This window comes from Pelophylax lessonae (genome assembly GCF_965119305.1).
Source record: "Pelophylax lessonae genome assembly, chromosome: 9".
In the NCBI taxonomy this organism is placed as follows: Eukaryota; Metazoa; Chordata; class Amphibia; order Anura; family Ranidae; genus Pelophylax; species Pelophylax lessonae.
The window spans coordinates 260,496,633-260,524,118 of NC_138776.1; the positions used below are offsets into that span (position 1 = coordinate 260,496,633).

General features: G+C 43.4%; 1 protein-coding gene and 1 pseudogene across 2 annotated transcripts in view; both read left to right on the forward strand.

Moving 5' to 3' along the window:
- The window catches only part of LOC309562722, a 169,081-nt pseudogene that overhangs the window by 59,524 nt on the left and 82,071 nt on the right, over positions 1 to 27,486 (forward strand). The gene's annotated exons all lie outside the window — the stretch shown is intronic.
- The window catches only part of LOC309564419 (uncharacterized protein), a gene marked incomplete at its 3' end in the record, with an annotated part of 909,898 nt that continues 891,527 nt past the window's right edge, over positions 9,116 to 27,486 (forward strand). The window contains 1 exon segment of the mRNA XM_082269049.1: positions 9,116 to 9,235. Within this exon segment, the coding sequence (XP_082125175.1) occupies positions 9,151 to 9,235 (85 nt within the window). The 5' untranslated portion in view covers positions 9,116 to 9,150.

The following is a 27,486-nucleotide window of genomic DNA, read 5'->3' on the forward strand; positions in this document are numbered from 1 at the left end:
CTATAAAGTTAATTGCCAGGCTCTGCACTTAACAAAGGAAGAAAACATTTAGTTAGCCATTAGCTCTGAGCAGCCATCAGCAGAGGACATCGCCCTCCACCACGGTGTCTCCATCTCACTGCCTGACCACCGAGGAGAACATCTCACCGCCTGACCACCGAGGAGAACATCTCACCGCCTGACCACCGAGGAGAACGTCTCACCGCCTGACCACCGAGGAGAACATCTCACCGCCTGATCACCGAGGAGAACATCTCACTGCCTGATCACCGAGGAGAACATCTCACCGCCTGATCACCGAGGAGAACATCTCACTGCCTGATCACCGAGGAGAACATCTCACCGCCTGACCACCGAGGAGAACATCTCACCGCCTGATCACCGAGGAGAACATCTCACCGCCTGATCACCGAGGAGAACATCTCACTGCCTGATCACCGAGGAGAACATCTCACCGCCTGACCACCGAGGAGAACATCTCACCGCCTGACCACCGAGGAGAACATCTCACCGCCTGACCACCGAGGAGAACATCTCACCGCCTGACCACTGAGGAGAACATCTCACCGCCTGACCACCGAGGAGAAGAGGGCAACCAGGACACTAGGTGACTGTGTCGTTGTGTGTGTCGGGTTCCTGTAGGGGAGTTAGGATATCAATGTCTATTTCTATTTATTATTTATAAAATAATCTTACCCAAGATAAAGGTTTTTCTCAAAGTGTCTAAAAATGTTGCTTATAAATATACGCTGTGTGTGTGTGTGTGTGTGTATATATATATATATATATATATATATATATATATATATATATAGTATATTTGTGGGTGTATATGTATACACTATATTACCAAAAGTATTGGGACGCCTGCCTTTACACGCACATGAACTTCAATGGCATCCCAGTCTTAGTCCGTAGGGTTCAACATTGAGTTGGCCCACCCTTTGCAGCTATAACAGCTTCAACTCTTCTGGGAAGGCTGTCCACAAGGTTTAGGAGTGTGTCTATGGGAATGTTTGACCATTCTTCCAGAAACACATTTGTGAGGTCAGGCACTGATGTTGGATGAGAAGGCCTGGCTCGCAGTCTCTTCTAATTCATCCCAAAGGTTTCTATCAGGTTGAGGTCAGGCCAGTCAAGTTCCTGCACCCCAAACTCACTCATCCATGTCTTTATGGACCTTGCTTTGTGCACTGGTCCAAATCATTTAATGGAGGGGGGTTGTTGTTTTTCAGGGGTTGGGTTTGGCCCCTTAGTTCCATTGAAGGGAACTCTTAAGGCGTCAACATTTTCGACAATTTCATGCACCCAACTTTGTAGGAACAGTTTGGGGATGGTCCCTTCCTGTTCCAACATGACTGCGCACCGGTGCACAAAGCAAGGTCCTACAGACTAAATAAGAGAGAGAAGGCCTGGCTCGCAGTCTCCACTCAAATTCATCCCAAAGGTGTTCTATCGGGTTGAGGTCAGGACTCTGTGCAGGCCAGTCAAGTTCCTCCACCCCAAACTCGCTCATCCATGTCTTTAGAGCGTTTATTCTTTTTTTTGTACCTGCAAGGCTAAGGCGTAATGTAATAGTATGCATCGCATACTAGCACATTATGTGAAACTTATCTCAAAACAAAGCATTCCAGCGATGCGATTTCATCGCTGGAGACGGTGTCTATTTTCACCCTGTCTTTCTTTCGAGTTTTCGGACTCCGGCTCTGTGACTGGTCAGAGCTGCGATGATCTTACTTCCGCGCAGCACGTGGGAGCCGCCGCATTACGGCACAGGGCTCTGAAGAAATGGCACGGGTGGCTGTTCCTTCAGAGTGCATGCGCCAATGATTTCATTGGCTGCATGTACAGTAAATATCTCCTAAACAGTACACGTTTAGGAGATATTTACACCACCTATAGGTAAGCCTTATTATAGGCTTACCTATAGGAAAAACTCCTTATGGACCTTTGTGCACTGGTCCAAATCATTTGGTGGAGGGGGGATTATGGTGTGGGGTTGTTTTTCAGGGGTTGGGCTTGGCCCCTTAGTTCCAATGAAGGGAACTCTTAAGGCGTCAGCATACCAAGACATTTTGGACAATTTCATGCTCCCAACTTTGTGGGAGGAGTTTGGGGATGGCCCCTTCCTGTTCCAACATAACTGCTGACCAGTGCACAAAGCAAGGTCCATAAAGACATAGATGAGCGAGTTTGGGGTGGAGGAACTTGACTGGCCTGACCTCAACCCAATAAAACACCTTTGAATGGAATGAATTAGAGCGGAGACTGCGAGCCAGGCCTTCTCATCCAACATCAGTGCCTGACCTCACAAATGTGCTTCTGGAAGAATGGTCAAACATTCCCATAGACACACTCCTAAACCTTGTAGACAGCCTTCTCGGAAGAATTGAAGCTGTTTTAGCTGCAAAGGGTGGGCCAACTCAATATTGAACCCTATGGACTAAGACTGGGATGCCATTAAAGTATGTGCGTGTAAAGACAGGCGTCCCAATACTTTTGGTAATATAGTGTAGTTAGGCATATATTTCAGCCCTTGATTGCCCCGATATTAACCACTTCCCAGCCAGTGTCATTAGTACAGTGACAGTGTATAGTATTATCACTGATCACTATAGTAGTGTCACTGGTGAAATCAGTGGCAGTTAGTCAGTTCCTTCCAATGTCAGTTGGCGTCAGATTTCCCACTGCAATATAGCAGTACTTCCGGAGTGGTTAAACCAAATGACTCCAAGCCATCCTTTAGACATATGACTATGGGTGCCATGACTGGGACCCCCATGGCATCAAGAGCGACCTTTTTTTATCCTGCGTGGTGACAGGGTTTTTCTCCACTCTGTGTTCCCTCCGCAACCCGATTTCTCAGCCTGTAACTTTGTCATAAGGTGTGTAAATATAGTTTTGGACCCGTCCTGGAGATGCTTGGTGCACTGGTGACATGCTTTTTGCTTTCAATATCTTCAGTTCCAAGATGCTGGTCGCTGCAGCACCCATTTACATCTACAACCAGTTTCCAGAACGTGCACTTTGGGAATGTTGGTTCAAAAACGCATATCACGTTTTACAACGTGCTGTTGTGATTGAGCCCTAGGGCCTCTTTTGCATATGCTTTTGCTCTCTGAAGAGCGATCCACTTTTAAATTGCTCTTCGGAGAGCATTTGACAGGTGGTCCTCCCTCATTCTTACCTGAGCCCGATCTGATCCAGCGATGTGCATGAGAGCAGCAGCTCTCGCCACTGTCTCCCTCAGTGGGCAGATTGATTGCCAATAAAATGCTGTGACAAGGGAGCGAGGGGCGGGGCTGAGTTACCTGGTCTGTGTCAATAGGGGCATGCCTGCCTGGGGAGCGCTGGTGGGGGACCCCAGAGGAAGAGGATTGGGGCTGCTCTGTGCACAACCATTACACAGAGCAGGTAGGTATAACATGTTTGTTAATGTTACTTTAAGTCGAGCTAAAACTCGGTGCCCCCTACAGCTGGCCATACATTATACAATTTAAATTTACCTTCAATTATGTAGTGCAAGGGCGGCCTAACTGATTGCATCGCTCTCTCTCTCTATATATAAATATATATATATATTGTGACAGGAAGTCAGGTAAATCTGTGGATGTAGTCACAGACAGGAGATACATTTCAACCTGGTTTAGAAAATTCACCAATTACTATAGGGTGTCGGCTGCAAAGGTAGCCAGAACTGGCTTAAGGAAGTTGAAAGGCCTTCAGCTGTTCGGAATGAGGAAGTTAAGGCCTCTATAATTTGTCCAAAGGAAGTCTATTGATTGCTGCCTCCTGACGCTGTGTGAGCTGGGGAGAGGAGGACAGTGAGATGTGTGCCTCCCGACGCCGTGTGGGCATGGGAGAAGGATTGCTGCCTCCTGATGACGTGTGGGTAGAGGAGGACAGTCAGATGTGTGCCTCCCGACGCTGTGTGAGTATGGGAGAAGACCTCCTGAAGTGATGTGCGCGGTGGCGGGTATGGATGACCCCTTGGGGGGGTGCGTTTACACAGGGAGATAGCCGAGAAGTGGTTGCAAACAATAGTTTGGTTTATTCTTGCAATTTACTTCACACAAGTGCAAGCCTCAAAACATCAAAATAAAAAAAAAACACAGAATAAATTCTTGCCACTGTGGGCGGCTACCTTCTCACATACAGGAACCTACCTACGGAGTCGGTCTCCAACCTACTGTTGGGCAAACTTTGCTGATCCTACAGCAGACACTCCATAGTCCATGTTTTTTCTTCACACAACAAATGTCCATTGAACATGTCCCTTTTCCTCTTCACATTGAACATGTCCGTTTGCTTGTCTCTTCACATAGCAAACAGTTCATTTATTTCTTTTGACATAGAAATAGTCCAGACCTCACCTTGCGTAGTCTTCACACTTTTTACCCTCCTCAGCGCACATCACTTCAGGAGGTCTTCTCCCATTCTCACACAGCGTCGGGAGGCACACATCTGACTGTCCTCCTCTACCCACACAGCGTCAGGAGGCAGCAATCCTTCTCCCATGCCCACACGGCGCCGGGAGGCACACATCTCACTGTCCTCCTCTCCCCAGCTCACACAGCGTCAGGAGGCAGCAATCCTTCTCCCATGCCCACACGGCGTCGGGAGGCACACATCTGACTGTCCTCCTCTCCCCAGCTCACACAGCGTCAGGAGGCAGCAATCAATAGACTTCCTTTGGACAAATTATAGAGGCCTTAACTTCCTCATTCCGAACAGCTGAAAGCCTTTCAACTTCCTTAAGCCAGTTCTGGCTACCTTTGCAGCCGACACCCTATAGCAGGGCTTCCCAAACTTTTTTGGGCCAAGTCCCACTTCTGAATAAAGTTATTTTTCGGGACCCACTTGCTTGTATTCGAATATTGTAAAGCGCCACGGAATTTGTTGGCGCTATATGAATGCAAATAATAATAATAAATAATATTTTAAAGGGAGGGGGATGTTAAACTAGAAATATCAATCAATTTTATTTTTGAAAATACTTAATATTTAAATAAATATAAGGCTATATAGCACTCACCCTCCTTCCTCTCCCAATGGTCCATAGTGAAGGTGAAGCCCCTGTTTGCCCTCTCCAGGGCCCAGCACACCTCACCCAGAGTCTCCATGATGAGGAGCTCTATGCTGGTCTTGGTGTCCTGGCTCTTCTCCTTCAGATCCTCTACTGGGGTCACAGAAGCTGCCATGAACTCCTGACCCCGCCAGGCCACCTGGTCCTCCTATGGCATCAAGGCTGCTGTCTCTGTCCGCTATAGCTGAGAAAATCCTGCCGCCAGTCTAGCCACCACCGCTGCTGCCAGCAGGACTGAGGAGCTGGCTCTGCACCCCATGAACATATCCTACATAACAGTCCACATACGTACTCACTGATGCAAGCATCCTCCTCGTGGGAAATGCAGACCAGCCTCCATAAACTGCATAGGCGGGGTCCTGAATCCATCGCGATTTGACTGTTTTGGCTCTCTGTAATTTGCGCAGGCTCACACAGCACAATTTAAGCAGGCCCGCTCTCAGTGATTTCCAGCTCATCGCGACCCACTCAAATGCAGCTCGCGACCCACCAGTGGGTCCCGACCCACAGTTTGGGAACTCCTGCCCTATAGTAATTGGTGAATTTTCTAAACCAGGTGGAAATGTATCTCCCGTCTGTGACTACATCCACAGATTTACCTGACTTCCTGTCACATACCCCCCCCCCCTCTTGTTTCAACCTTAGGGTTGGGACACAGTTTTCCAGGCACTGTCATGTGTCAGGCACTGCTCTTGATTCTCATTGATAAGCCTCCTAGTATCTTCAAGCTTCAGGGTGAAACTGTTTCTGTCATCTTCATTGACAGATTTCTCATAAATGTCACACAGTTTGTCCCTCATCTCATATACACATTCTTCAACTGCATTTTTGGCATCATTTCGCTCCTTCTCAAGTTTGTCTTGCATACAAGTTTGTCCTATCCACCATGGAGGACCGTGATCCATAGGCAACTCAACTGTGCTAGTCTTAAAGTCTTCAACATTCTTGAGCCGCCTCTCTCTGCAATCAACAAATGCCTTCCACAAAACTTTGAGAACCTCTGCTTCACTTAGCTTTGTTCCAAGTAGGGACTCTTGACGTCCCTCTGTGACTAGAGTCATACAGCTGTACACAATCATTGACTCTTTGTTGTAAAAGGGAATGATCTTCTTTCTTGAGCTTAGCTTGCTCTAGAATGCTGTGCAGAGGGCCTTCCATTTGCGACAACAGGCGGTCACACATTTCTTCAAAGTGACCCCTGTTCCTTTTTCCAGAGACATCATCAACTTTCCTTCCACCAACACATGGGTCAAAGGCACCAACACAGTCCATTACAGGTTTCTTCACTGCACTTTCCGCTATCGCACTACTTTTCCCTTGTAGCTCCTTTAGTATTTCCGTGATTTGGTTGAATTGCATATCTGCTGAACTATTTGACCGCTCAAGGTCACCTAGTTCCTTTTCTTTATCTGAACTCCACATGGAATGTATCTCAAGATCACGATCAAACTTCTGCCACCTGTCTTTCACCAGTTCCATTTTGGAAATATTCCCTGAAAGGCACTTATTCATTTGCTTCACATTTTCACCAACAGCCTTAGTTTTCTCCACTAGGTGGCGTTTAATCCAGAGGGGTGATTCAAACATGTCATCAAATTTCTGATGCTCACTCAGGACAGACCCCAAAACACCGATCCTTTTATAAACTGCATCAGGCACACTATCCCCTCTTTGGGACAGATCCTCTGTTGCCTGTAATTCCTCTTCAAGTTCCTGCAACGGAATCTTCATGTCTTCTACTTGCTGTTCTAAGGCTCGCTTAGACTTTTCTAGCTCCTGAACGCTTTTCCCAACATCATCTTTGGAGCTGACCAAATCTTCCATCTCTGTACACAGCTGCTTGTTAACTCTTTCTAGTTCAACCTTACACTCTAGAGCAGCCCTCAAAATTTCCACTCGCCTGGTCGCATTTGGCGAGTGGAATTTATTTGAAAGCGAGTGTTCCAGCTTGGCTCAGGTGGTTGCAGATCCGCTCGGCTCGGCTAGGGTGGGGGGCGGGTCTACTCGGCTTTAGACAAGCCGCAGGAGCCGCCTCCCTAGTCATCTCTATGGAGGGCTGTGAGCCGCGCTGCACGCTGGGAAATGTAGTTTCCAGCACAGCCCCATGGATTCTCTTCTCACTGACATTCCGGACTTGAGCGGGCAGAAAAGATGCGTGTCCCAGGGCAGCGAGGAGGAGGAAGAAGAGTCAGCAGCAAAAGAGACTTCAAGGTAACAGCCTACTGCGTAGAAGTTTGTGCAGGGACAAGGGAGTAAGGGTCAGTCAGGGGGGGAAGTAAACAGAGGAGTCTGGCCATGCCTGCACACAGAGGAGGGGGAGGAAAGGGGGGAAGCATCCATCTCCACTGTACCATGTCTGCAGTCTCTCTGACTGTCTCCACTGTACCATGTCTGCAGTCTCTCTGACTGTCTCCACTGTACCATGTCTGCAGTCTCTCTGGCTGTCTCCACTGTACCATGTCTGCAGTCTCTCTGACTGTCTCCACTGTACCATGTCTGCAGTCTCTCTGACTGTCTCCACTGTACCATGTCTGCAGTCTCTCTGGCTGTCTCCACTGTACCATGTCTGCAGTCTCTCTGACTGTCTCCACTGTACCATGTCTGCAGTCTCTCTGACTGTCTCCACTGTACCATGTCTGCAGTCTCTCTGGCTGTCTCCATTTTTATTGGGAAAAAAAAAACATACAGACAGGAAGTGAGGTAACTTATTACCAGGAAGTGATATGCAGACAGGAAGTGAGGTAACTTATGACCAGGAAGTGATATAAGGGTCTTTAAAGGAAGTTCCGGGTCAGAGGTGAGTCAGGAGGAAGTAGAGAGGAGACATCACTGGAAGTTGCTGCAGAGGAGGTAATAAGATATTATTTTATCTGTAAGCGGATTTGGTTATCGTGTACTAATAATTATTAGGGATGGGACATTATAACCAATTGATCTTGTTAAATTCAAATTCCAATAAAAATTTAAAAGTAAAAAAGAAAAGATATTATTTTATATTTACACCCAGTACCCCCCCCCCCCCCGTCATGTCCGTCTTTTATCTCCAACGGATGCTGATACACACATATATAGTGTGTTTTATATATTATAATCAATGCAGAAATATTACTTATATATTGTATAGAGCCATATATTCCGCTATATGGAAGTATGATGTCACCATAAATAGTACTTCTCACTAACTTATTAATAACGTGAAAAATAACATAAAATATTTAATAGACGATTGAAAACCGAACTGATAATGATCTTTATTTGTTGCATATTTACATTTTGGGTATTATAGCTCTTTTTGCTTTTTAAAGCACATGATTACATCAATGGGGATAGAGGAGGACCTGAGTCATGTGACCGAGAGGATATTAAAGTAGAACTCTAGTTAAACCTAAATAGTCTTAAAAATGCCCCCCCCCCCCCAAAAAAAAAAAGACCTATCTTATTTTTCCTGGGTAAAACAAATGTGTATAGTTACCTACTTTCAGCCCACTTTGGTCTGGTCTCGTAATTCTGCTTCCATATGTCAGCCAGCAGAAGCTGCAGGGGAGAGGAGGAACTGCGGATAATGGCTGCACCATGGGAGCCTACAGGTGATGTCATGGCTCCCGCTCTCTCTATACCTTTGCTGCTGACCCCAAAGCTGGCTGAAAATAGGTAACTATATACTGTATATATATATATATATATATAGATCTTATTTTACACAGGTTAGGCTTTAGCTGGGATTCCACTTAAACCTCACCCTGAAGATCGTCTACCTGCTGATTGGGGTGGTAAGGAGGATTCTGGGAGAATCACATGAAAATAATGTTGTTTCAATGCAGAGTCCTCCTGGTGAAACCTGGAGAAGATATAACCATCAGAGTGCCTGCATCCCATTTCCTGAAACCCAAGAAGATTCTAGAAGTCACCAAGAAGATCATTAATCTGCTGACAGGAGAGGTGAGCGGTGCTGGGAATTCTGGGACATTATCCAGTAACAGACAAGGGATGTGTCTGGATGGTGACTGTATCATTGTGTGTGTCAGGTTCCTATAAGGTGTCAGGATGCCTCTGTCTATTTCTCCATGGAGGAGTGGGAGTATTTAGAAGGACACAAGGATCTCTACAAGGGCGTCATGATGGAGAATCAGCCACCCCTCACATCACCGGGTAAGAGGAGACTTTATTGTAAAGGAGAGAGCAGTACGGAGGGTCCACCTAGATCCCCCATCATCTGATAAACACATAGAAACAATGGATTCAGTCAGTGTGTGTGTTTCCTACAGATGGATCCAGTAATGGGAACCCACCAGAGAGATGTCCCCATCCTCTGTATTCCCAGGATTCCACACAGGGAGGTCACACCATCCCCCACCATCATCAGGTAGGTGGATCTGAGCAACTAGAACTCAAATACATTGTACAACTCTACACTTTTGAGATAATTCTTCTGTGTCATCTCCTTTTTTTCTTTTACAAATCTGTTCTTTCATCTTTGGGGTTTAGAGTGAAGAACTGAAAGACATCAAAGTTAAGGTTGAAGTGGAAAAAGAAGAGATGTTTGGAGATCAGCAGTCTATGGAGGAGGGAGGTCCTCTGTATTCCCGGGATTCCAGACAGGAAGATTACACCATCCCTCACCATCATCAGGTAGATGGGACTGAGCAATTATAACTCATAAGTATTCTAAACTATGAGATTATATTTTTCTATGAAATCTCTTGCTCTGTTTATTTTTCTTTCATCCTTGGGGTTTAGAGTCGGTTCACACTATGGCGACACGACTCTGTACTACTTCGGAGGCGACTTGTGAAGTCCCGTGCACCGCGACTTCGGCACGACTTGCACGGACTTCATATAACAAATGTCTATGCAAGGCGCTCCAAGGTCACCCCGAAGTAGTACAGGACCCTTTTTCTAAGTCGGAGCTACTTGTGTCGCTCCTATTAGAACGGGTCCTGTAGCAGTCAATGGACCGCGAGGTGGTGTGGTAGTGTGAATCGAGCTTTAGGGTGAGAGATTTCCCCCTCCTCTGTGTTCCTGGGATTCCAAACAGAAGGATCACACCATCCCTCACCATGATCAGGTAGGTAGGACTTGGCATCTATATCTATATCTAAATATGTATTGTAAGCCATGAAATTGCGTTATTCTATGTAATCTGTTGCTTTACTTCGACATCTGAAGTGCAGCCTTCGTTATCCACATCCCAAACCCCGTTTCTCGCTCCTTTTGAACACCCTACATTTTTCATCCCTCATTTTTATTTTTTTAATATAAATTCCTTTCTCTGTGGGTCTTAAGTGTCATCACAGGTCCTCTTCCTCCTTGTGTTCTTCCAACCGAGGGTGCATACTGAATGACGTGTCATTTGTGTCTTCTATATCTGCCTTGAGTTGACTTTAATAGATGTTTTTCATTATTTTTGGTGTAGGGTGAAGAACAGATTGATATAAAAGCTGAGCTTAAAGAAGAAGTAGAGACGTATGTGGGGGGTGATCAGCCTTCCACGGTCGAGGTTGGGATGATTATGAAACGTGAACAGGAGGACATTTCTCTACCTATCCACACAAGTAAGTAACAGAAACTATGGAAGACACCGGTCACAGTCTCATTTTACTTCTGAGTTTATGAACAAATGTTAGATAATTATTAGATCTTCACATCGTCCTGTAGGCAGGTTCTAAAAGACTAAATATGTGTTTGCCTACTAAAGGGTTAATGTGTGGTGTTGGAAGAGTTAACACTTGGTGCTGTGATGCACCTTCCCCTGCATGTGTCACTTCCTGCTTCTTAACCGGACCGGACCTCAGGGTCTCTCCGTGTGTGGGAGGTGATCAGTGAGGACGCTGTAAAGAGGTGAACTGAACTGTGTGGTGGAGTTTCCCCTTAGCGGGACCCTGGGATGGGTTCCAAGGACTGGAAGCCTTAGTCAGTTATTTATTAATAAAGAATTTGCAGATCATATATGGACTCGGTGTGAACACTTTTCTGATTGATTTTGGAGGGAGAACAGGAGCCCAACTGTGAGATCGGCATTTCCACTGACAGGGAGGAGGGGCTAAAACTCCAGTTATTTGTGACCAACTGACATTTTTTTTTACATTTCTTTCCAACAGATGGATGCGATGTCGGGAATTCCTCGGAGAGACCTCTTCTATTATCTGCTGATTGTAAGTCAGAAGATAATGTGATCACACAGGATCCTCCAGGAGGATATCCAAATACACAAAATATCCATCACAGATCTTCCTGTCCGGAGACATCAATGGATCCCTCTGATCAGGGGGAATCTTCTCACCAATCACATACTATGATTGCAAATATCCATTTAGGATCTCACACTGCAGATAGATCAACAGATCCTTCTAATCCCAAGGAATCTTCCTCACCCCATGAAGAAGCTCACAATAACAATATATTATCATGTCTAGGGTGCGTAAAATCTTTCAAGACCAAATCTGAACTTCGTATCCATCTCAGATCCCATACCAGTGTAACTCTTACATGTTCGAAATGCGGGAAATCTTTTACTAACGAAAGCAAATTTCTTACACATCAGAAACTCCACAAGGCTGAGGATCCTCATAAATGTTCAGAGTGCGGGAAATGTTTCACCAAAAAGAGCTTACTTCTAACGCACCAGAGAGTTCAGACAGGCGAGGGACCATTTATATGCACAGAGTGCGGGAAAAGTTTCACTCATAAAAATTGCCTTGATTCACACAAGAGAGTTCACAAGGGTGAGCACTCTTATTCATGTTTGGAGTGCGGGAAATGTTTAAATAATGAAAGAGCCCTTGTTGAACACCGGAGAATTCACACAGGTGAGCGTCCCTATTTATGTTCAGAGTGCGGGAAATCTTTCACTAAGAAAGGAAGACTTATTCAGCACCAGAGAGTTCACATGGGTGAGCGCCCCTATTCATGCTCAGAGTGCGGGAAATCTTTCACTTGGAAAGGAAAACTTTTAAATCACCAAAAACTCCACATGGGTGAGCGTCCCTATTCATGTTCAGAGTGCGGAAAATCTTTCGTTGAGAAAGTAAACCTTGTGCAACACCAGAGAGTTCACACAGGTGAGCGCCCTTATTCATGTTCAGAGTGCGGGAGATTATTCTCCCATAAAGAAAGCCTTGTTAAACATCAGAGAATTCACACAGGTGAGCGTCCCTATTCATGTTCAGAGTGCGGAAAATCATTCAATCTCAAAGATCTCCTTACTAAACATCAGAGAATTCACACAGGTGAGCGTCCCTATTCCTGTTCAGAGTGCGGGAAATCTTTCATCAAAAAATGTAGTCTTGTTCAGCACCAGAGAAATCACACGGGTGAGCGCCCTTTTTCATGTTCAGAGTGCGGGAAATCTTTCACCAGCAAAGATTATCTTATTCAGCACCAGCGAGTTCACACGGGTGAGCGCCCTTATTCATGTTCAGAGTGCGGCAAATCTTTTATTCAGAAAGGAAACCTTGTGCAACACCAGGGAGTTCACACGGGTGAGCGCCCTTATTCATGTTCAGAGTGCGGGAAATCTTTCCTCATCAAAGGAAAACTTATTCAGCACCAGAGAATTCACAACGGTGAGCGCCCTTATTCATGTTCAGAGTGCGGGAAATCTTTCATTCAGAAAGGACAGCTTGTGCTACACCAGCGAGTTCACACAGGTGAGCGCCCTTATTCATGTTCAGAGTGCGGGAAATCTTTCACTCACAAAGGAGACTTTGTTAAACATCAAAGAATTCATACGGGCGAGCGTCCTTATTCATGTTCAGAGTGCGGGAAATCTTTCACTCAAAGGAATGTTCTTACAATACACCAGAAACTCCACACCGACAGATTTTCCTGTTCATATTAAGAGTGCGGGAAATCTTTCCAAAAAAAAGATCATCTTGTTAAACATCAGAAATTTCACACAGGTGAGCGTCCCCATTTATGTTCAGAGTGCGGGAAATCTTTCAGTGCTAAAGCAGGCCTTGTGCAACATCAGAGAATTCACACAGGTGAGCGCCCTTATTCATGTTCGGAGTGCGGGAAATCTTTCATTGCTAAAGTAAACCTTGTGCGACATCAGAGAATTCATGCGGGTGAGCTTCCTTAAAGCGGAGTTCCACCCATTTTCACAAGTTCCTCTGATCTCCATACCCAAATTTCCTAAATAGATATTCTTTTTTTTTTTTTTCTCAATACCTTTTAAATATATTGAGGCGGCACTTCCGACCCGGCCGCCAAGGCGACTCATCATTGGGGGATTTCCATGGACTCCTGGGATATCGGCGTCCTCTATTCTAGGAGTCTTCTAAATCCCACAGTTTTTCGAGACAGGAAGTGACGCGATGGGGAGGAGTTAGGCAACATTTTGGAAGAATTGCTATGGCAACCTGTAATCCACAGACTGTGCTGCGAAGCGCCATCACTGCGCAGGCGCTATATCGGGAGGTGCATGCTGGGTAGCCAGCTGCACCTAATCCAGGACATATACGGGAGTGGGCTTCAGATGCCCACAACCTCGATGGCCGCTGCCTGCTTCCGAGATCAAGTATACAACCGCTAAAAGTATTTAATGAGGGACGGTCAGCAACTGCCTATATCCGTGTTTCTTGTGGCGCACCAAAAAGATTTTTGCGGCACACCTGAAAAGATTTAACAATTTTTGTTGCGAATAACTTTTTTATTTGAATGCTGAGGGCCTCGCCTCGCTCTCTAGATGCCAGGCGGCAGGCGATCCTAGCAACCAGTGCACCGGACTGCAGTACAGGCCAGCGGAGGATCGGCCTGCCACCCAGGACTCGGGGCTAATAATGTAAAAAAGGAGCACTACGGGACCCGGGGCTTTTTGGGGGCCCACTCGGGGCTATAGCCTGGGTCAGCCCCCCCTCCCGACGCCACTGACTATGAGAGCCCCCCTTCCCGACACCACTGTATTACCACGACAAACCTGCAATTTTTGTGCGGCACACTAGGGTGCCGCGGCACACAGTTTGAAAAACACTGGCCTATATCCATGTCTAGGGCCTGTATTAAACTTCTCCTTAAGCCTGCTACTCAACCAAATTCTTACAGACCAATATCACTCCTCCAATCTGATATTCACTACTCAATGACCGCCCGCTGCAGTTTTACTGCGCCAGGCAGCCGGTCCTGCGCGAACCTGATGTAACTGTACGGGGCAGGCGGCTCCGATTGCCGCCTGACACCCGCAATCGCTCCCCGCTGAGAGAAAAGGATGGTCAGCTGTTGTAAACACAGCTGACCGTTCTTCTCCCTGGAATGATCACAGAGCGCCTGTGATCCTTCTATATAGGAACACAGGTCTCTATGGTCATTCCATAAGCCACGCCTCCGGAGTCGGACCGCAGGAGGAGAGGCGGCGATCACCGTCTCTCTTCCCCCAATCGTCGGGAAAAGAGTGAGAAAATCCGCCCGCTTGTGTAAACAAAGCAGGCGGATCTTCTCTGTGACAGACAGGGACAGATCACAGGATTCAGCATAGCTGAACCTGCAATCTATGTCTCTGTCACACAATCCCCTCTCCCCACACACGTCAGTAAGCATGAGGCACACATTTAACCCCTTGATCACCAACAGTGTTAACCCCTTCCCTGCCAGTGTCATTATTACAGTGACAGTGCATATATTTAGCACTGTAGTAATGTCACTGGTCCCGTCAAAAATGTCAGTTAGGGGTCCGATCTGTCCGCTGCAATGTCGCAGTCCCGCAAAAAAACGCAGATCGCCGCCATTACTAGTAAAAAAAAAAATAAAAAATGACAATCTTTCCCGTAGTTAGTAACCAATCAAAATTCGCTTATTGCGATTTTTTTTTTTTTTTTTTTTTACCAAAAATATGTAGCAGAAAACAAATTGACTTAAAATGTTAAAAAAATTTTAATTTTTTTTTTTTGGGAATGTTATATATCAGAATGTGAAAAACATTGTTTCTTTTTTTTTTTTCAAAATTGTCGCTCCTTTTTTCAAAAATTAAAAATCGCACAGGTGATCAAATACCACCAAAATAAAGCTCTATTTGTGGTGGGGGGGGAAAGGACGTAAATTTAATTTGGGTACAGCGCCGCACGACCATGCAATTTTTTGTTTAAAGTATTGCATTGCCGAATCGCAAAATATGGCCTGGTCAGGAAGGGGGTAAAATCTTCCAGTCTTAAAGTGGTTAAAAATACGCTCCTGACGCCGTGAGCTCATGCGAAAAAGAAAACTTATACAGAAGTCGTGCCCGCAAATGAAAGCGCTATTCAAACCACACATGTGAGGTATCGCTGCGATCGCCAGAGCGAGAGCAATACTGGTAATTAAAAAAAAAAAAAAGAGCCCCTCTGTAATTTTAAACTGGCGATCGTTAAAAAAGTTTTTAAGCGTCACCTTTGGAGATTTTTATTGTCAGAAGTTTGTCGCCATTCCGCGGGTGTGGAATTTTAAACCGTAACATGTTAGGTATCTATTTACTCGGTGTGACATCATCTTTCACATAAAAAAAAATATACAAAAAAATTGGGCTAACTTTATTGTTTAGTTTTCTTTTTAAATGCAATGAAATGTATTTTTTTCCAAAAAAAAATGGCGTTTGAAAGACTGCTGCGCAAATACCGCCTGACTTAAAATATTGCAACAATCCATTTTATTCTCCAAAGTCTTTGCTAAAAAAATATATATATATATTAGGGATATGTTTTTTTCTGGGCCGATACCGATATTTTGGTCACAACGTATCGATATCGGCCGATATTTTGTACATTTGAAAGTTTTGAAAAATAAAGACCAGTTTTTGACACAAATCTGGTACTGAATATGTTAATTGTTGTTTAATGCTTAACGGCTGGCCTGCTGGCACCCTGTGGTGGGTGGCTGGCCTGCTGGCACCCTGTAGTGGGTGGCTGGCACCCTGTGGTGGATGGCTGTCTGGCTGGCACCCTGTGGTGAATGGATGGCTGGCTGGCACCCTGTAGTAGGTGGGTGGCTGGCTGGTACAGGGCCTATAGGTGGCTGGTTGGTACAGTGCCTGTGGGTGGCTGGCTGTCTGACACCCTGTGGTGGGTGGCTGACTGGCTGCCACCCTGTAGTGGGTGGGTGGCTGGAACAGGAGCTGTGGGTGGCTGGCTGGCTGGTACAGTGCCTGTGGCTGGCTGGTACAGGGCTTGTGGATGGCTGGCTGGCATTGGGCTGCTGTGGTTGGGTGTATGGCTGTGATACACTCGCGCAAGACTAGTCCCGACTCCAGACGAGGCTGTCCAAGGCGAGGAAGGTGGCCTAAGAAGGCAGAATGATGTCACAAAAATGTTGGTATTATCGGCCAGTTCTGGGGCCAATACTGATATATCGGGAAAAGTGCATATTGGCCCCTGATATATCGGCCCATATATTCCTAATAAATATATATATGTTTGGGGGTTCTAAGTAATTTTCTAGCTAAAAATACAGATTTTTAACCTGTTAATAACATGTCAGAAATAGGCTCAGTCCAGAAGTGGATAATAATATGGCTAATGTGAAGGGCCACTGAGGAAGCATTATACGTACAAATCTGTTCTGCGAAACGCGTTAGCCCTACCAGACCTACCAACCCTATTTCTACACAACCATCGACTAGATAGTTATAGCAAGCCCTTGGAAATGCTGGGGGGTATCTTGCTATGATGTGGTGGTTTTTATGATGTATATGTATGTACTACTGTATTTTGATAACTCTACGTCCTTTAAAGTCCACTTTTATGGGCGGAAGATTTCCCCTTTTTTCACTCCTGTGTTTTTTCTTCTTCAGTAGTTCCTAACCTCAGTCCTCAGGTACCCTCAACAGTCCATGTTTTGGGGATTTTCCCTCAGAAATAAAATCTGGCATGAATACAGAGTCATTGACCTGGATCACAAGCACCTGTACAAGGTGAAGAAAATCCTGAAAACATGACCTGTTGGGGGTTATTGAGGGGTGAGTTTGGGCAGCACTGCTCTACAGTATTGCCCCTCGCTCTTGTCCCACTTAAGAATTCTAGTAAAAGGGAGAAGAGGATCTGGGGTGCTCCTGCGACCAAAAGTTGGGCTGTGTAAGTTACAGTGAATACTGGGTGTTGTCAGGATTATTGGGGAGATTAAATAAAAGAAAAATTGAATTATATATATATATATAAGCCATGTATATTCAGTTATATACAGAGAAATTCTGAACAGCACAGCATCCATCTTGTATAGGGGTGATTGAAAGTTCATATATCCTTTTTAAATAAAATGTATTTTACAAAAAGGTCTTATATTTTCAACAGATATTTCTGTCTTTCTTTGGTCGTAAATAATGAGGCCCTTTTTACATCTCATCAGATAAGAAATAATGTCGTGCCAGTCCAGATGTTGGTCTGTCTGTATTTTACAATGAACAATAAGTTCAGTATATTTCTTTTTAAAGGTTTATTTAAAAATACGTTTTAGAAAGCATCATCATGTGTAAGGACTTATGTGTCTTGAAACTAATTACTTCATTTTAAAGTAGGTGGAGGAGAGGTTTTCCAAGGCATAAAAGTTTCCTTACGTCTTGGCTAAGTCGTATAAATCCTACAAGCCAGACACCATACCAGTCACTGATGGCCAGTCCAGCTTATAATCCTATCTGTGTATGACAATGAACAATAGTTGAGTGTATTCTATTAGATTCATTTAAACTAAGTTTTAAAGATACATCATGTGTGAGAAAATATTAACAATAATTATACGTGTGTGTAGCATATGCATATTTAGGAATGCTTTGTATACCACATTTTGGTTTTATATTTTTGCACATAATAATTTTACTTCGGTGAAGCTAATTACTTCATTTTAGAAACGTTTGTGTAGGTTTTGTTAAGTTTTTATGGCCATCATAGATCTTCCAATCCAGCCAAAGAGTCTGAAGGGTTTGACAGGATCCAAGTGATTTAATTACTTTTCTCCAGCCAAGGTCGAAAAGGTTATCTGTGAAAAAAAATAATGCAATTGTATTCTATATACTGAATCTAAGAGTAATACAATACTGCCCCCTTTGGTGACTTCTACTAAATTTAGTCTCTGGTTAAATCAGTCATTTCCAATCAATATGTATATTGTATTAATAATATATCCTTATTAAATGGCGTTACCAGGTTCAATCCTTACCTAGATACATGATGGAGATATTAGATGGACACGTATGTACCATGAGAGTATGGACAGATTTTTATATTGTTTTTATGATTATTCTTAAATGAAGAACTTATCATATAATTCGAATATCCAATATACTGGATAACTAGTAGAGGTGTCGCCCACTGACCTCACCAGTTAACCACTTGCCGACCGCCGCACGACTATCTACGGCGGCGGTCAGCCCCTCACAGGCAAAGTGACGTAGGTCTACGTCGCTCGCCTGTGAGGGTTTAGGGAGCGAGCGCGCGCCGCCGGAGGCACGCTCCCGCGTGGTCACGGACCCCCCCGCGCGTGTGACCGGCGGACCCGATCGCCGCCGGCCACTCTGCGATCGGCGGGGGAGAGGGAGAAAGTCAGGCATCTTGTGTAAACAAGCTGCCTGTCATTCTCCTCTCTGTATGAGAGATGATCACATGGATCTACTATGTAGATCCATTGATCACTCTGCATACAGTTGAAGCCACAGCCAATCACAGTTAGAATCACGCCCCTAGGGACACACACAGCCCCTCCCTCTCAAATAAAGTTAACCCCTTCACTACCAGTGTATTTTTACAGTAACAGTGCATATATATAGCACTGATTACTGTAGAAATGTCACTGGTAACCCCAAAAGTGTCAAAAATGTCAGTCAAGGGTCCGATCTGTCCGCCGCAATGTCGCAGTACCGCAAAAAAAATCGCAGATCGCCGCCATTACGCGTTAAAAAAAAAAACAACAAAAATGACAAAAATCTTTCCCTTTGTTAGTAAACGCAATAACTTTTGCGCAAACCAATCAAAATACGCTTTTTGCGTTTTTTTTTTTACCAAACATAGGTAGCATAAAACAAATTGGCCAAAAATATTAACAAATTTTGATTTTTACATTTTTTTTGGGGGGAATTTCATATAAAAAAAGGGAAAAATATTGCTATTTTTGCAAAATTTACGCTCTTTTTTTGTTTATAGCGCGTGATCAAAAAATCGCACAGGTGATCAAATACCGCCAAAAGAAAGCTCTGTTTGTGGGAAAAAAAGGACGCCAAATTCGTTTAGGTACAGCGTCGCACGACCGCGCAATTGTCCATTAAAGTCACGCAGTGCCGAATCGCAAAATACCCTCTGGTCGTTTAGCAGCCAAATCCTCCGGGGCTTAAGTGGTTAATGGATAAGTAATCCCAACCAATGGGGATAAAGTTCCTCCTTCTGGGTTTGGCTTATGGTAATTATACTTCCCTTTTGTTCCACACAATATAAAAAAGGGAAACCCAGATGTAATAGGACACACACATTACGACAACATTCATTACACTTTCAACACACACGCTACTCACATCCATACATATACTCATCTATACATACTCCATCTTGCGCCATCCCTTATCTGAAACTTTGAAGGACGCCAAACGAAACTCCTCCCTAACTGGCCACCATTTTGGGAAAGCAGCCATCTTAAGGACTCTGGTAACGACCATTTTAAGCTAGCAGCCATTTTAACTGTGGTAAATATACCTTGCTGTTTATCTGATTATTATTTACTATCGTTTATTTCCTTCCTTCTATGTTTTATATTTCATATTTAAGGGTAACGAGATTACAGTCCCAGCCGTATGAACCATATTAGATTTTTCTCTAAAAACTGATTTTTGTTTTTATACGTTTTTATTAATATCAGATTTAGCGCAATATTAGCGATTTCGTCTCCCGTTTTGCATAGCCTATTCTCACTCCAACTGCAGGGGAGTGACTGTTGACTGCGCAATTCACAGACAATTGTGGTCTGATTATATAGAACACTTATCTATGGTTTCTACTATACCTGGGGAAAACGTAATCTTGCTTTCTTTTTAATTTCATTATTGAGCTTCATATCACATTGCATTTATCGTTTTAAGTTTGTATTTTATGTAATAGTTATCTCTTTGTGTTACCTCAAGTCTAACCATTTATTGTGAATACATGTCTTGTGAAAAAATATACTTATATATTCCCTACTGTAGACTGTATTCACTAAGATTGGTATATGCTGTTAAAAAGAAATTAATCGATTAAAAGAAACTTGTTACATATTGATTTATGGAAATAAGTTGAGATTTTCCTAACTTACAGATCTTTGCTTATTTACATGGAGACACTGTTATATCAGAGCAGTATAAATATTCTGACAGTGTGGTACAAAAGTTGGGCTGTGTAAGTTACAGTGAATACCGGGTGCGGTACAAAAGTTGGGCTGTGTAAGTGAATCCTGGGTGCGGTACAAAAGTTGGGCTGTGTAAGTTACAGTGAATTCCGGGTGCAGTACAAAAGTTGGGCTGTGTAAGTTACAGTGAATCCTGGGTGCGGTACAAAATTTGGGCTGTGTAAGTTACAGTGAATACCGGGTGCGGTATAATAGTGTGAGCCTACTTGTGTATACACCACATATGTACGCCATATTCCTTCTACTCACAGAATTCTCCTTCATTATTGTAGACACATCAATACACAGTGCAAATATTTTAAAAAGGCCCCTTTCACACCTGTGAGACCTAAAAGTCGTGCAATTTTTTTTTTTTTTAACTTCGACTTTGACTGTACTTGAAGCAATGCCTGTGTAGTCTTGAGGTCTACGGACCTCAAAACGCATCAAAGTCAGACCAAAGTAGTGCAGGTACTACTCTGGAGTCACTACGACCTAAAGTCACACAGATACAAATGGCACTGATTGGAAATCATGGAGTACGACTGGAAATCATGGAGTACGACTGTGCAGTGCCAAGTTGCACAAGTATGAAAGAGGCCTAAAGGAAAAACACAACAAAACTTAATTTTTCTGTGCGTTTACCAGCAATTTTTTAAGATGGTTACAGGATGTGATGATTCTTATCAGGGATGATTTTGGTCATGCTCAAGTTCGCACGTGCCCGATCCCGCCAGGAAGCCGACATTGGACTCCTCTAATCACAGGCAGTGAGACATTTCCCGATCCGCAGCTGCACAGATAGGGAAATGTCTCACTGTCTGTGATTAGCGGAATGCAGTGTCAACCTCCTGGCGGGATCGGGCACGTGCGAACTCGAACACGCCGGAGCTCATCTCTAATTCTTATTTTTTTCCATTTCAGTGTTATCTTTATAATAATCATATACTAAAAATTGACGGGAATCCCCCTTTGATGACATTACTTAGAAGTGGGCATTTTTTTCAATTATACCGAGTAGGACACTGAGAAAGGAGGAGTGTGATTGTACAGACATCGGAAGTGGTGCCACAGCTGGAGAGGAAGGGATGTCACTGCAGACAGGGAGTGACATACAGACAGGAAGTGATATACAGACAGGAAGTGAGGTAACATATGATACCACAACTGGGGAGGAAAGGATGTCATTGCAGACAGGAAGTGACATTTAGACAGGAAGTGACTTAAAGACAGGAGGTGAAGTGGCATATGAACAGGACATGATATACAGACAGTAAGTGAGGTAACATATGACCAGGAAGTGATATACAGACAAGAGGTGAAGTAACATATGATCCGGAAGTGATATACAGATAGGAAATGAGGTAACATATCACCAGGAAGTGATATAAAGACAGGAAGTGAGGTAACATATGACCAGGAAGTGAAATACAGACAGGAAGTGAAGCTGGTGCGTTGGGGGCGCAGGGGCGCCGCCCCCCCATCCATGCGTCCGGCCCCCTAATCTGCATGCGGGGCGCCGGACGCTTGGAGTTCAATGGGGGTTTTTTTCTGAATCACCTGATTAGAGCTAGAGGCTCTAATAGGCTTCAGAAAAGGGTGGACCCGGGGCGCAGAGCAGTACGCCCAAGTCCATCCATTTGTGTGACAATAGCAAATGAAAATTTGCTTATGTCACACGGATCCTCCTCCTGGCCAATCAGGAAGCTGGCCAATCAGGAAGCAGGTCCGAGACCCGCTTCCTGATTGGCCGAAAGATGAACCCATGCCATTGACCGTGTAGGAGGCAATAATTCCTCTCTACTTCCTCCTGACTCACCTCTGACCCGGAACTTCCTTTAAAGACCCTTATATCACTTCCTGGTCATAAGTTACCTCACTTCCTGTCTTTATATATTCAGTCTGGTAATTACGTTGGACTGGTCTGTATATTACTTCTTAGTTGGGGACTATCTGTAAGCGGATTTGGTTACCGTGTACTAATGTTTATTAGGGATGGGACATTGTAACCAATTGATCGTAACTATAATGTATATTTATATTACCATTCACTATACAACTTGCATACAGACCCCACGACTTTACAACCGTTAAACACAGATATAACTAATTTCTTAGACAATCTTAATCTGCCCCAACTTACCAACTCACAACTTGAATCTCTAAATCAGCCCATATCAATTGATGAAATCAGGAAAATTGTACTCTCACTACCTCAAGGAAAATCACCAGGCCCAGATGGTTTTCCTAGTTAATACTACAAATTATTTCACCAAACTCTATCACCCTTTCTCCTTGAAACATTCAATAAAGCCATTAGAACATCCTCATTTCCTAAAGAGATGCTGGGAGCGTATGTGACCACAATCCCCAAACAAGGTAAAGATCCTCTACTACCAGAAAGCTACAGACCTATCTCCTTACTGAACACAGATCTAAAAATTTTCGCCAAGCTTCTTGCCAAACGTCTACAAAAAATGATTCCCTTATTAGTTCAACAAGACCAGCTAGGGTTTATCCCTGGTAGACAAACGTCAGATGCCACCAGGAGAATTGTCAACATTGTCAACATGGCTGAAAAACGTTGAACGCCTTCTCTGCTGCTAACGTTGGACGCAGAGAAGGCGTTTGACAGGATTAACTGGAAATATATGACGTCAGTACTGAATAAATTTGGTTTAGAGGGTAACATCTACTCAGCCATCCTTGCACTTTATTCCCAACCCTCAGCCAGGGTCTACACCTCTGGGACCTTATCCAAACCCTTTCAAATCTCAAATGGCACTAGACAGGGATGCCCCCTGTCCCCCACGATTTTCAATCTGGCTATTGAACCTCTAGCAGAAGCAATAAGAATGCCTCCCATTATTAAAGGTTTTAATATAGGAAACACTGACCATCGTATTACATTATTACTATTCTCCCTGGAGAAGAGACGTCTGAGGGGGGACATGATAGCAATTTATAAATATCTTAATGGGGATCCCAGCTTAGAAAAAAAGCTGTTCATTCGAAGGGATTGCATGAGGACTCGAGGGCATACAATGCGATTAGAGGAGAAGCGTTTTAACCTCAGGCAACGCGGGGGGTTCTTTACTGTTAGGGCAACAAGATTGTGGAATTCTCTACCACAAGAGGTGGTTTCTGCGGGTAGTATGGTGGCTTTCAAAAGACTCTTAGACTTACATCTCAAGGATCAGAACATTCAGGGGTATGTGAGATGATTACAGCCACACACACCTACACAGGTTGAACTAGATGGACTATTGTCTTTATTCAACCTCACCTACTATGTAACTATGTAACTATGTAATTATTCGCTGATGACATCCTCTTAATGATGACTGACCCCGAAAGATCCCTGCCAGAAGCACATAATATTCTAGCTAACTTTAGTAAAATCTCCTATTATAAAGTGAATAACTCCAAATCCCAAGTCCTTAACCTACATGTAACACACGATACCAAAATGCATTTACAACAAATTTGCCCCTTCTCATGGACGGAGGAAAAAAATCTCCTACCTTGGCATTCTAATCACCCCCCGCATTTCCTACCTTCTACATGAAAACCTCAAATCCCTAAAACAAAACATTTCTGATGATTTCAAATCTATGTCCAACATAATTCTGACATGGGGAGCAAAAATGGCAATAATAAAAATGATTATCCTACCCCAAATCCTTTATATATTCAGAGCCCTACCTGTCTCAATGTCCAAATCTCAATTTAAATCTCTCACCACCCTTATCACAAAATTTATATGGTCAGGAAAAAAAGCACGCATAGCTTACGAAACACTTACAGCCCACAAATCTATGGGAGGTGCAGGACTACCTAACCTCCAAGCATATTGGTGGGCGTCAAGATTAGACCAAATCAAACATTGGTTCATAGATCATGGAAAACCTAAGTGAGCCTTATTAGAGGAACATCTAGTCCCAACTAAAAACCTGATACATTTACTTTTGAGTGATCTTTGGATCCCCTGGCAATGGACGAACTTACCGATCACTATTAAAGCCTCACTCCAAGCCTGGAGAGCATCTCTAACATATCACCAAAAACAAACACCCTCTCCACCCACAACATCCCCATTCAACTACTCGACCATAAGATTAAAAAATTGAACACAATAGAGTTGGGGAACTATGGATTGTCCTCAACCTCACAATTCTACGCTGAGGAAAAACTCAAAAAAGCAGAAGAAATTCTAGAAGAATTTTCCCTCCCCAGGATCTGTCCATTACCATCTCTAAACTAACACTGTTATTGGCAAAACACCCGATCATAGATCTACCCACCAATACCCAAGCATGGAAATTTCTCACTACGTTCCCCCCTCCAAACCAAAGGAATATACGTCTTCTACTCCATTCTAACGGCCAATACCCTCACCACAAAATCCTCACACATGGAAAAATGGGAAGATTCACTAAACCTATCTTTCACTCTTAAACAGTGGCAAAAAGCACTCACCTCCACTCATAAATTGTCACATTGCACTAACCACTGAGAGATGATGACTAAAATTAGCAACATATGGTATTTCACACCACATAGACTGTCTAAAATGAACCCAGCTATATCTCCACTTTGTTGGAGAGAGTGCGTAAAAACTGGCACACTTCAACACATCCTTTGGGAATGCCCCTCTTTAACAAGCTTTTGGAATGCCATATTTAAATGTATAGCGTCCACCACGGGTATGTTATCCCCACCCAGACCAGAATTAGCCCTGTTGAACCTCAACTTAGAATACTATCCGCCCAATTTCCGACAAATAGTTCTTCACCTCCTCCTAGCTGCCAGAACTTTAATAGTGCGTAAATGGAGAACCATTGAAACACCAAACATTTCTGAAACTATACGTTTAGTGAATGAGAATTATAAACTAGAAAAAGCTCTTTCTCTGAATAACTTATCCTACCACAAATTTAAAAAAGCCTGGCGTGGCGTGCTGCCTGTGAAGGGGGGGGGGGGGAGGTGGCTCTGCCACCCGACTCGGTGACATTGTTCCCCTTGGGGCTCTGGGTACGCGGGGGCTACCTCTTCCCTTCTCTTCCCATTTGGAAGTCTAAACCATAATTCCACCATTAAATATATATTTTCTCCTATGTATATGTTTTCTCTTGCTTATATATTTACTATTGTCCTATACTCTTGTAACACTTTATTGACAATCTTTGAAATGAAGCTCCACTACCCTGTTACTACCCCTGTTTTCTACATCCAGTTGATGTAACTTCGTTGTTATTGTCTTTTTTGATGAAACCAATAAAAATCTATTGATTGAAAAAAAAAAAATCTTCATTATAGTTACGATCAATTGGTTACAATGTCCCATCGCTAATAAACATTAGTACACGGTAACCAAATCAGCTTACAGATAGTTCCCAACTAAGAAGTAATATACAGACAGGAAAAAAGCACGTATAGCTTATGAAACACTTACAGCCCACAAATCTATGGGAGGTGCAGGACTACCTAACCTCCAAGCATATTGGTAGGCGTCAAAATTAGACCAACTCAAACATTGGTTCATAGACCATGAAAAACCTAAGTGGGCCCTATTAGAGGAACATCTAGTCCAAACTAAAAACCTGATACATCTACTCTTGAGTGATCTTTGGATCCCCTGGCAATGGACGAATTTACAGATCACTATTAAAGCCTCACTCCAAGCCTGGAGAGCTATCTCTAATATATCACCAAAAACAAACACCCTCTCCACCCACCACATCCACATTCAACTACTCGACCATAAAATTAAAAAATTAAACACAATAGAGCTGGGGAACTATGGATTGTCCTCAACCTCACAATTCTACGCTGAGAAAAAAACTAAAAAAAAACAGAAGAAATTCTAGAAGAATTTTCCCTCCCCCAAAATCTGTCCATTACCATCTCTAAAATAACATTGTTATTGGCAAAACACTCGATCATAGACCTACACACCAATACCCAAGTATGGAAATTCCTCACTACATTTCCCCTCCAAACCAAAGGAATATCCGTCTTTTACTCCATTCTAACGGCCAATATCCTCACCACAAAATCCTCACACATGGAAAAATGGGAAGATTCACTAAACCTATCTTTCACTCTTAAACAGTGGCAAAAAGCACTCATCTCCACTCATAAATTGTCACATTGCACTAACCAATGGGAGATGATGACAAAAATTACCAACAGGTGGTACTTCACACCATATAGACTGTCTAAAATGAACCCAGCTATATCACCACTTTGTTGGGGTGAGTGCGGAAAAATTGGCACACTTCAACATATCCTTTGGGAATGCCCATCTTTAACAATCTTTTGGAATGCCATATTTAAATGTATAGCGTCCACCACGGGTATGTTATCCCCACCTAGACCAGAATTGGCCCTTTTGAACCTCAACTTCGAATACTATCCACCCAATTTCTGACAAATAATTCTTCACCTTCTCCTAGCTGCCAGAACTTTAATAGTGCGTAAATGGAGAACCATTGAAACGCCAAACATTTCTGAAACTATACGTTTAGTGAATGAGAATTATAAACTAGAAAAAGCTCTTTCTCTGAATAACTTATCCTACCACAAATGGCGTGGCCTTATAGACCACAGTAATTATTTAGCAATTTCTTACTCAATAAATGACAACGTTTTGTACAATGCTGCCCGTGCAGGGGGGTGGCTACATTGTTCCCCTTGGGGCTCTGGGCTGGGTGGGCGGGAGCTACCCCTTCCCTTCTCTTCCCATTTGGAAGTTTGAACCATAGTTCCACCATTAAATATATATTTTCTCCTATGCATATGTTCTCTCTTGTTTATATATTTACTATTGTCATCTACTATTGTAATATTTTATTGACAATCTTTGAAATGAAGCTCCACTACCCTGTTTCTCCCCCTGTTTTCTTTTTTTTTTTTTATTGGAATTTCCTGTAATTCTCATAATTTTCTTCATTTTCTTAACTGTTGTTACATGTACCAAGCAATGAGTCAGAAGTAACAAATAATTGTAAATGTTATTGTTCTACCCCTGTTTTCTACATCCAGTTGATGTAACTTCGTTGTTATTGTCTTTTTTGATGAAACCAATAAAAATT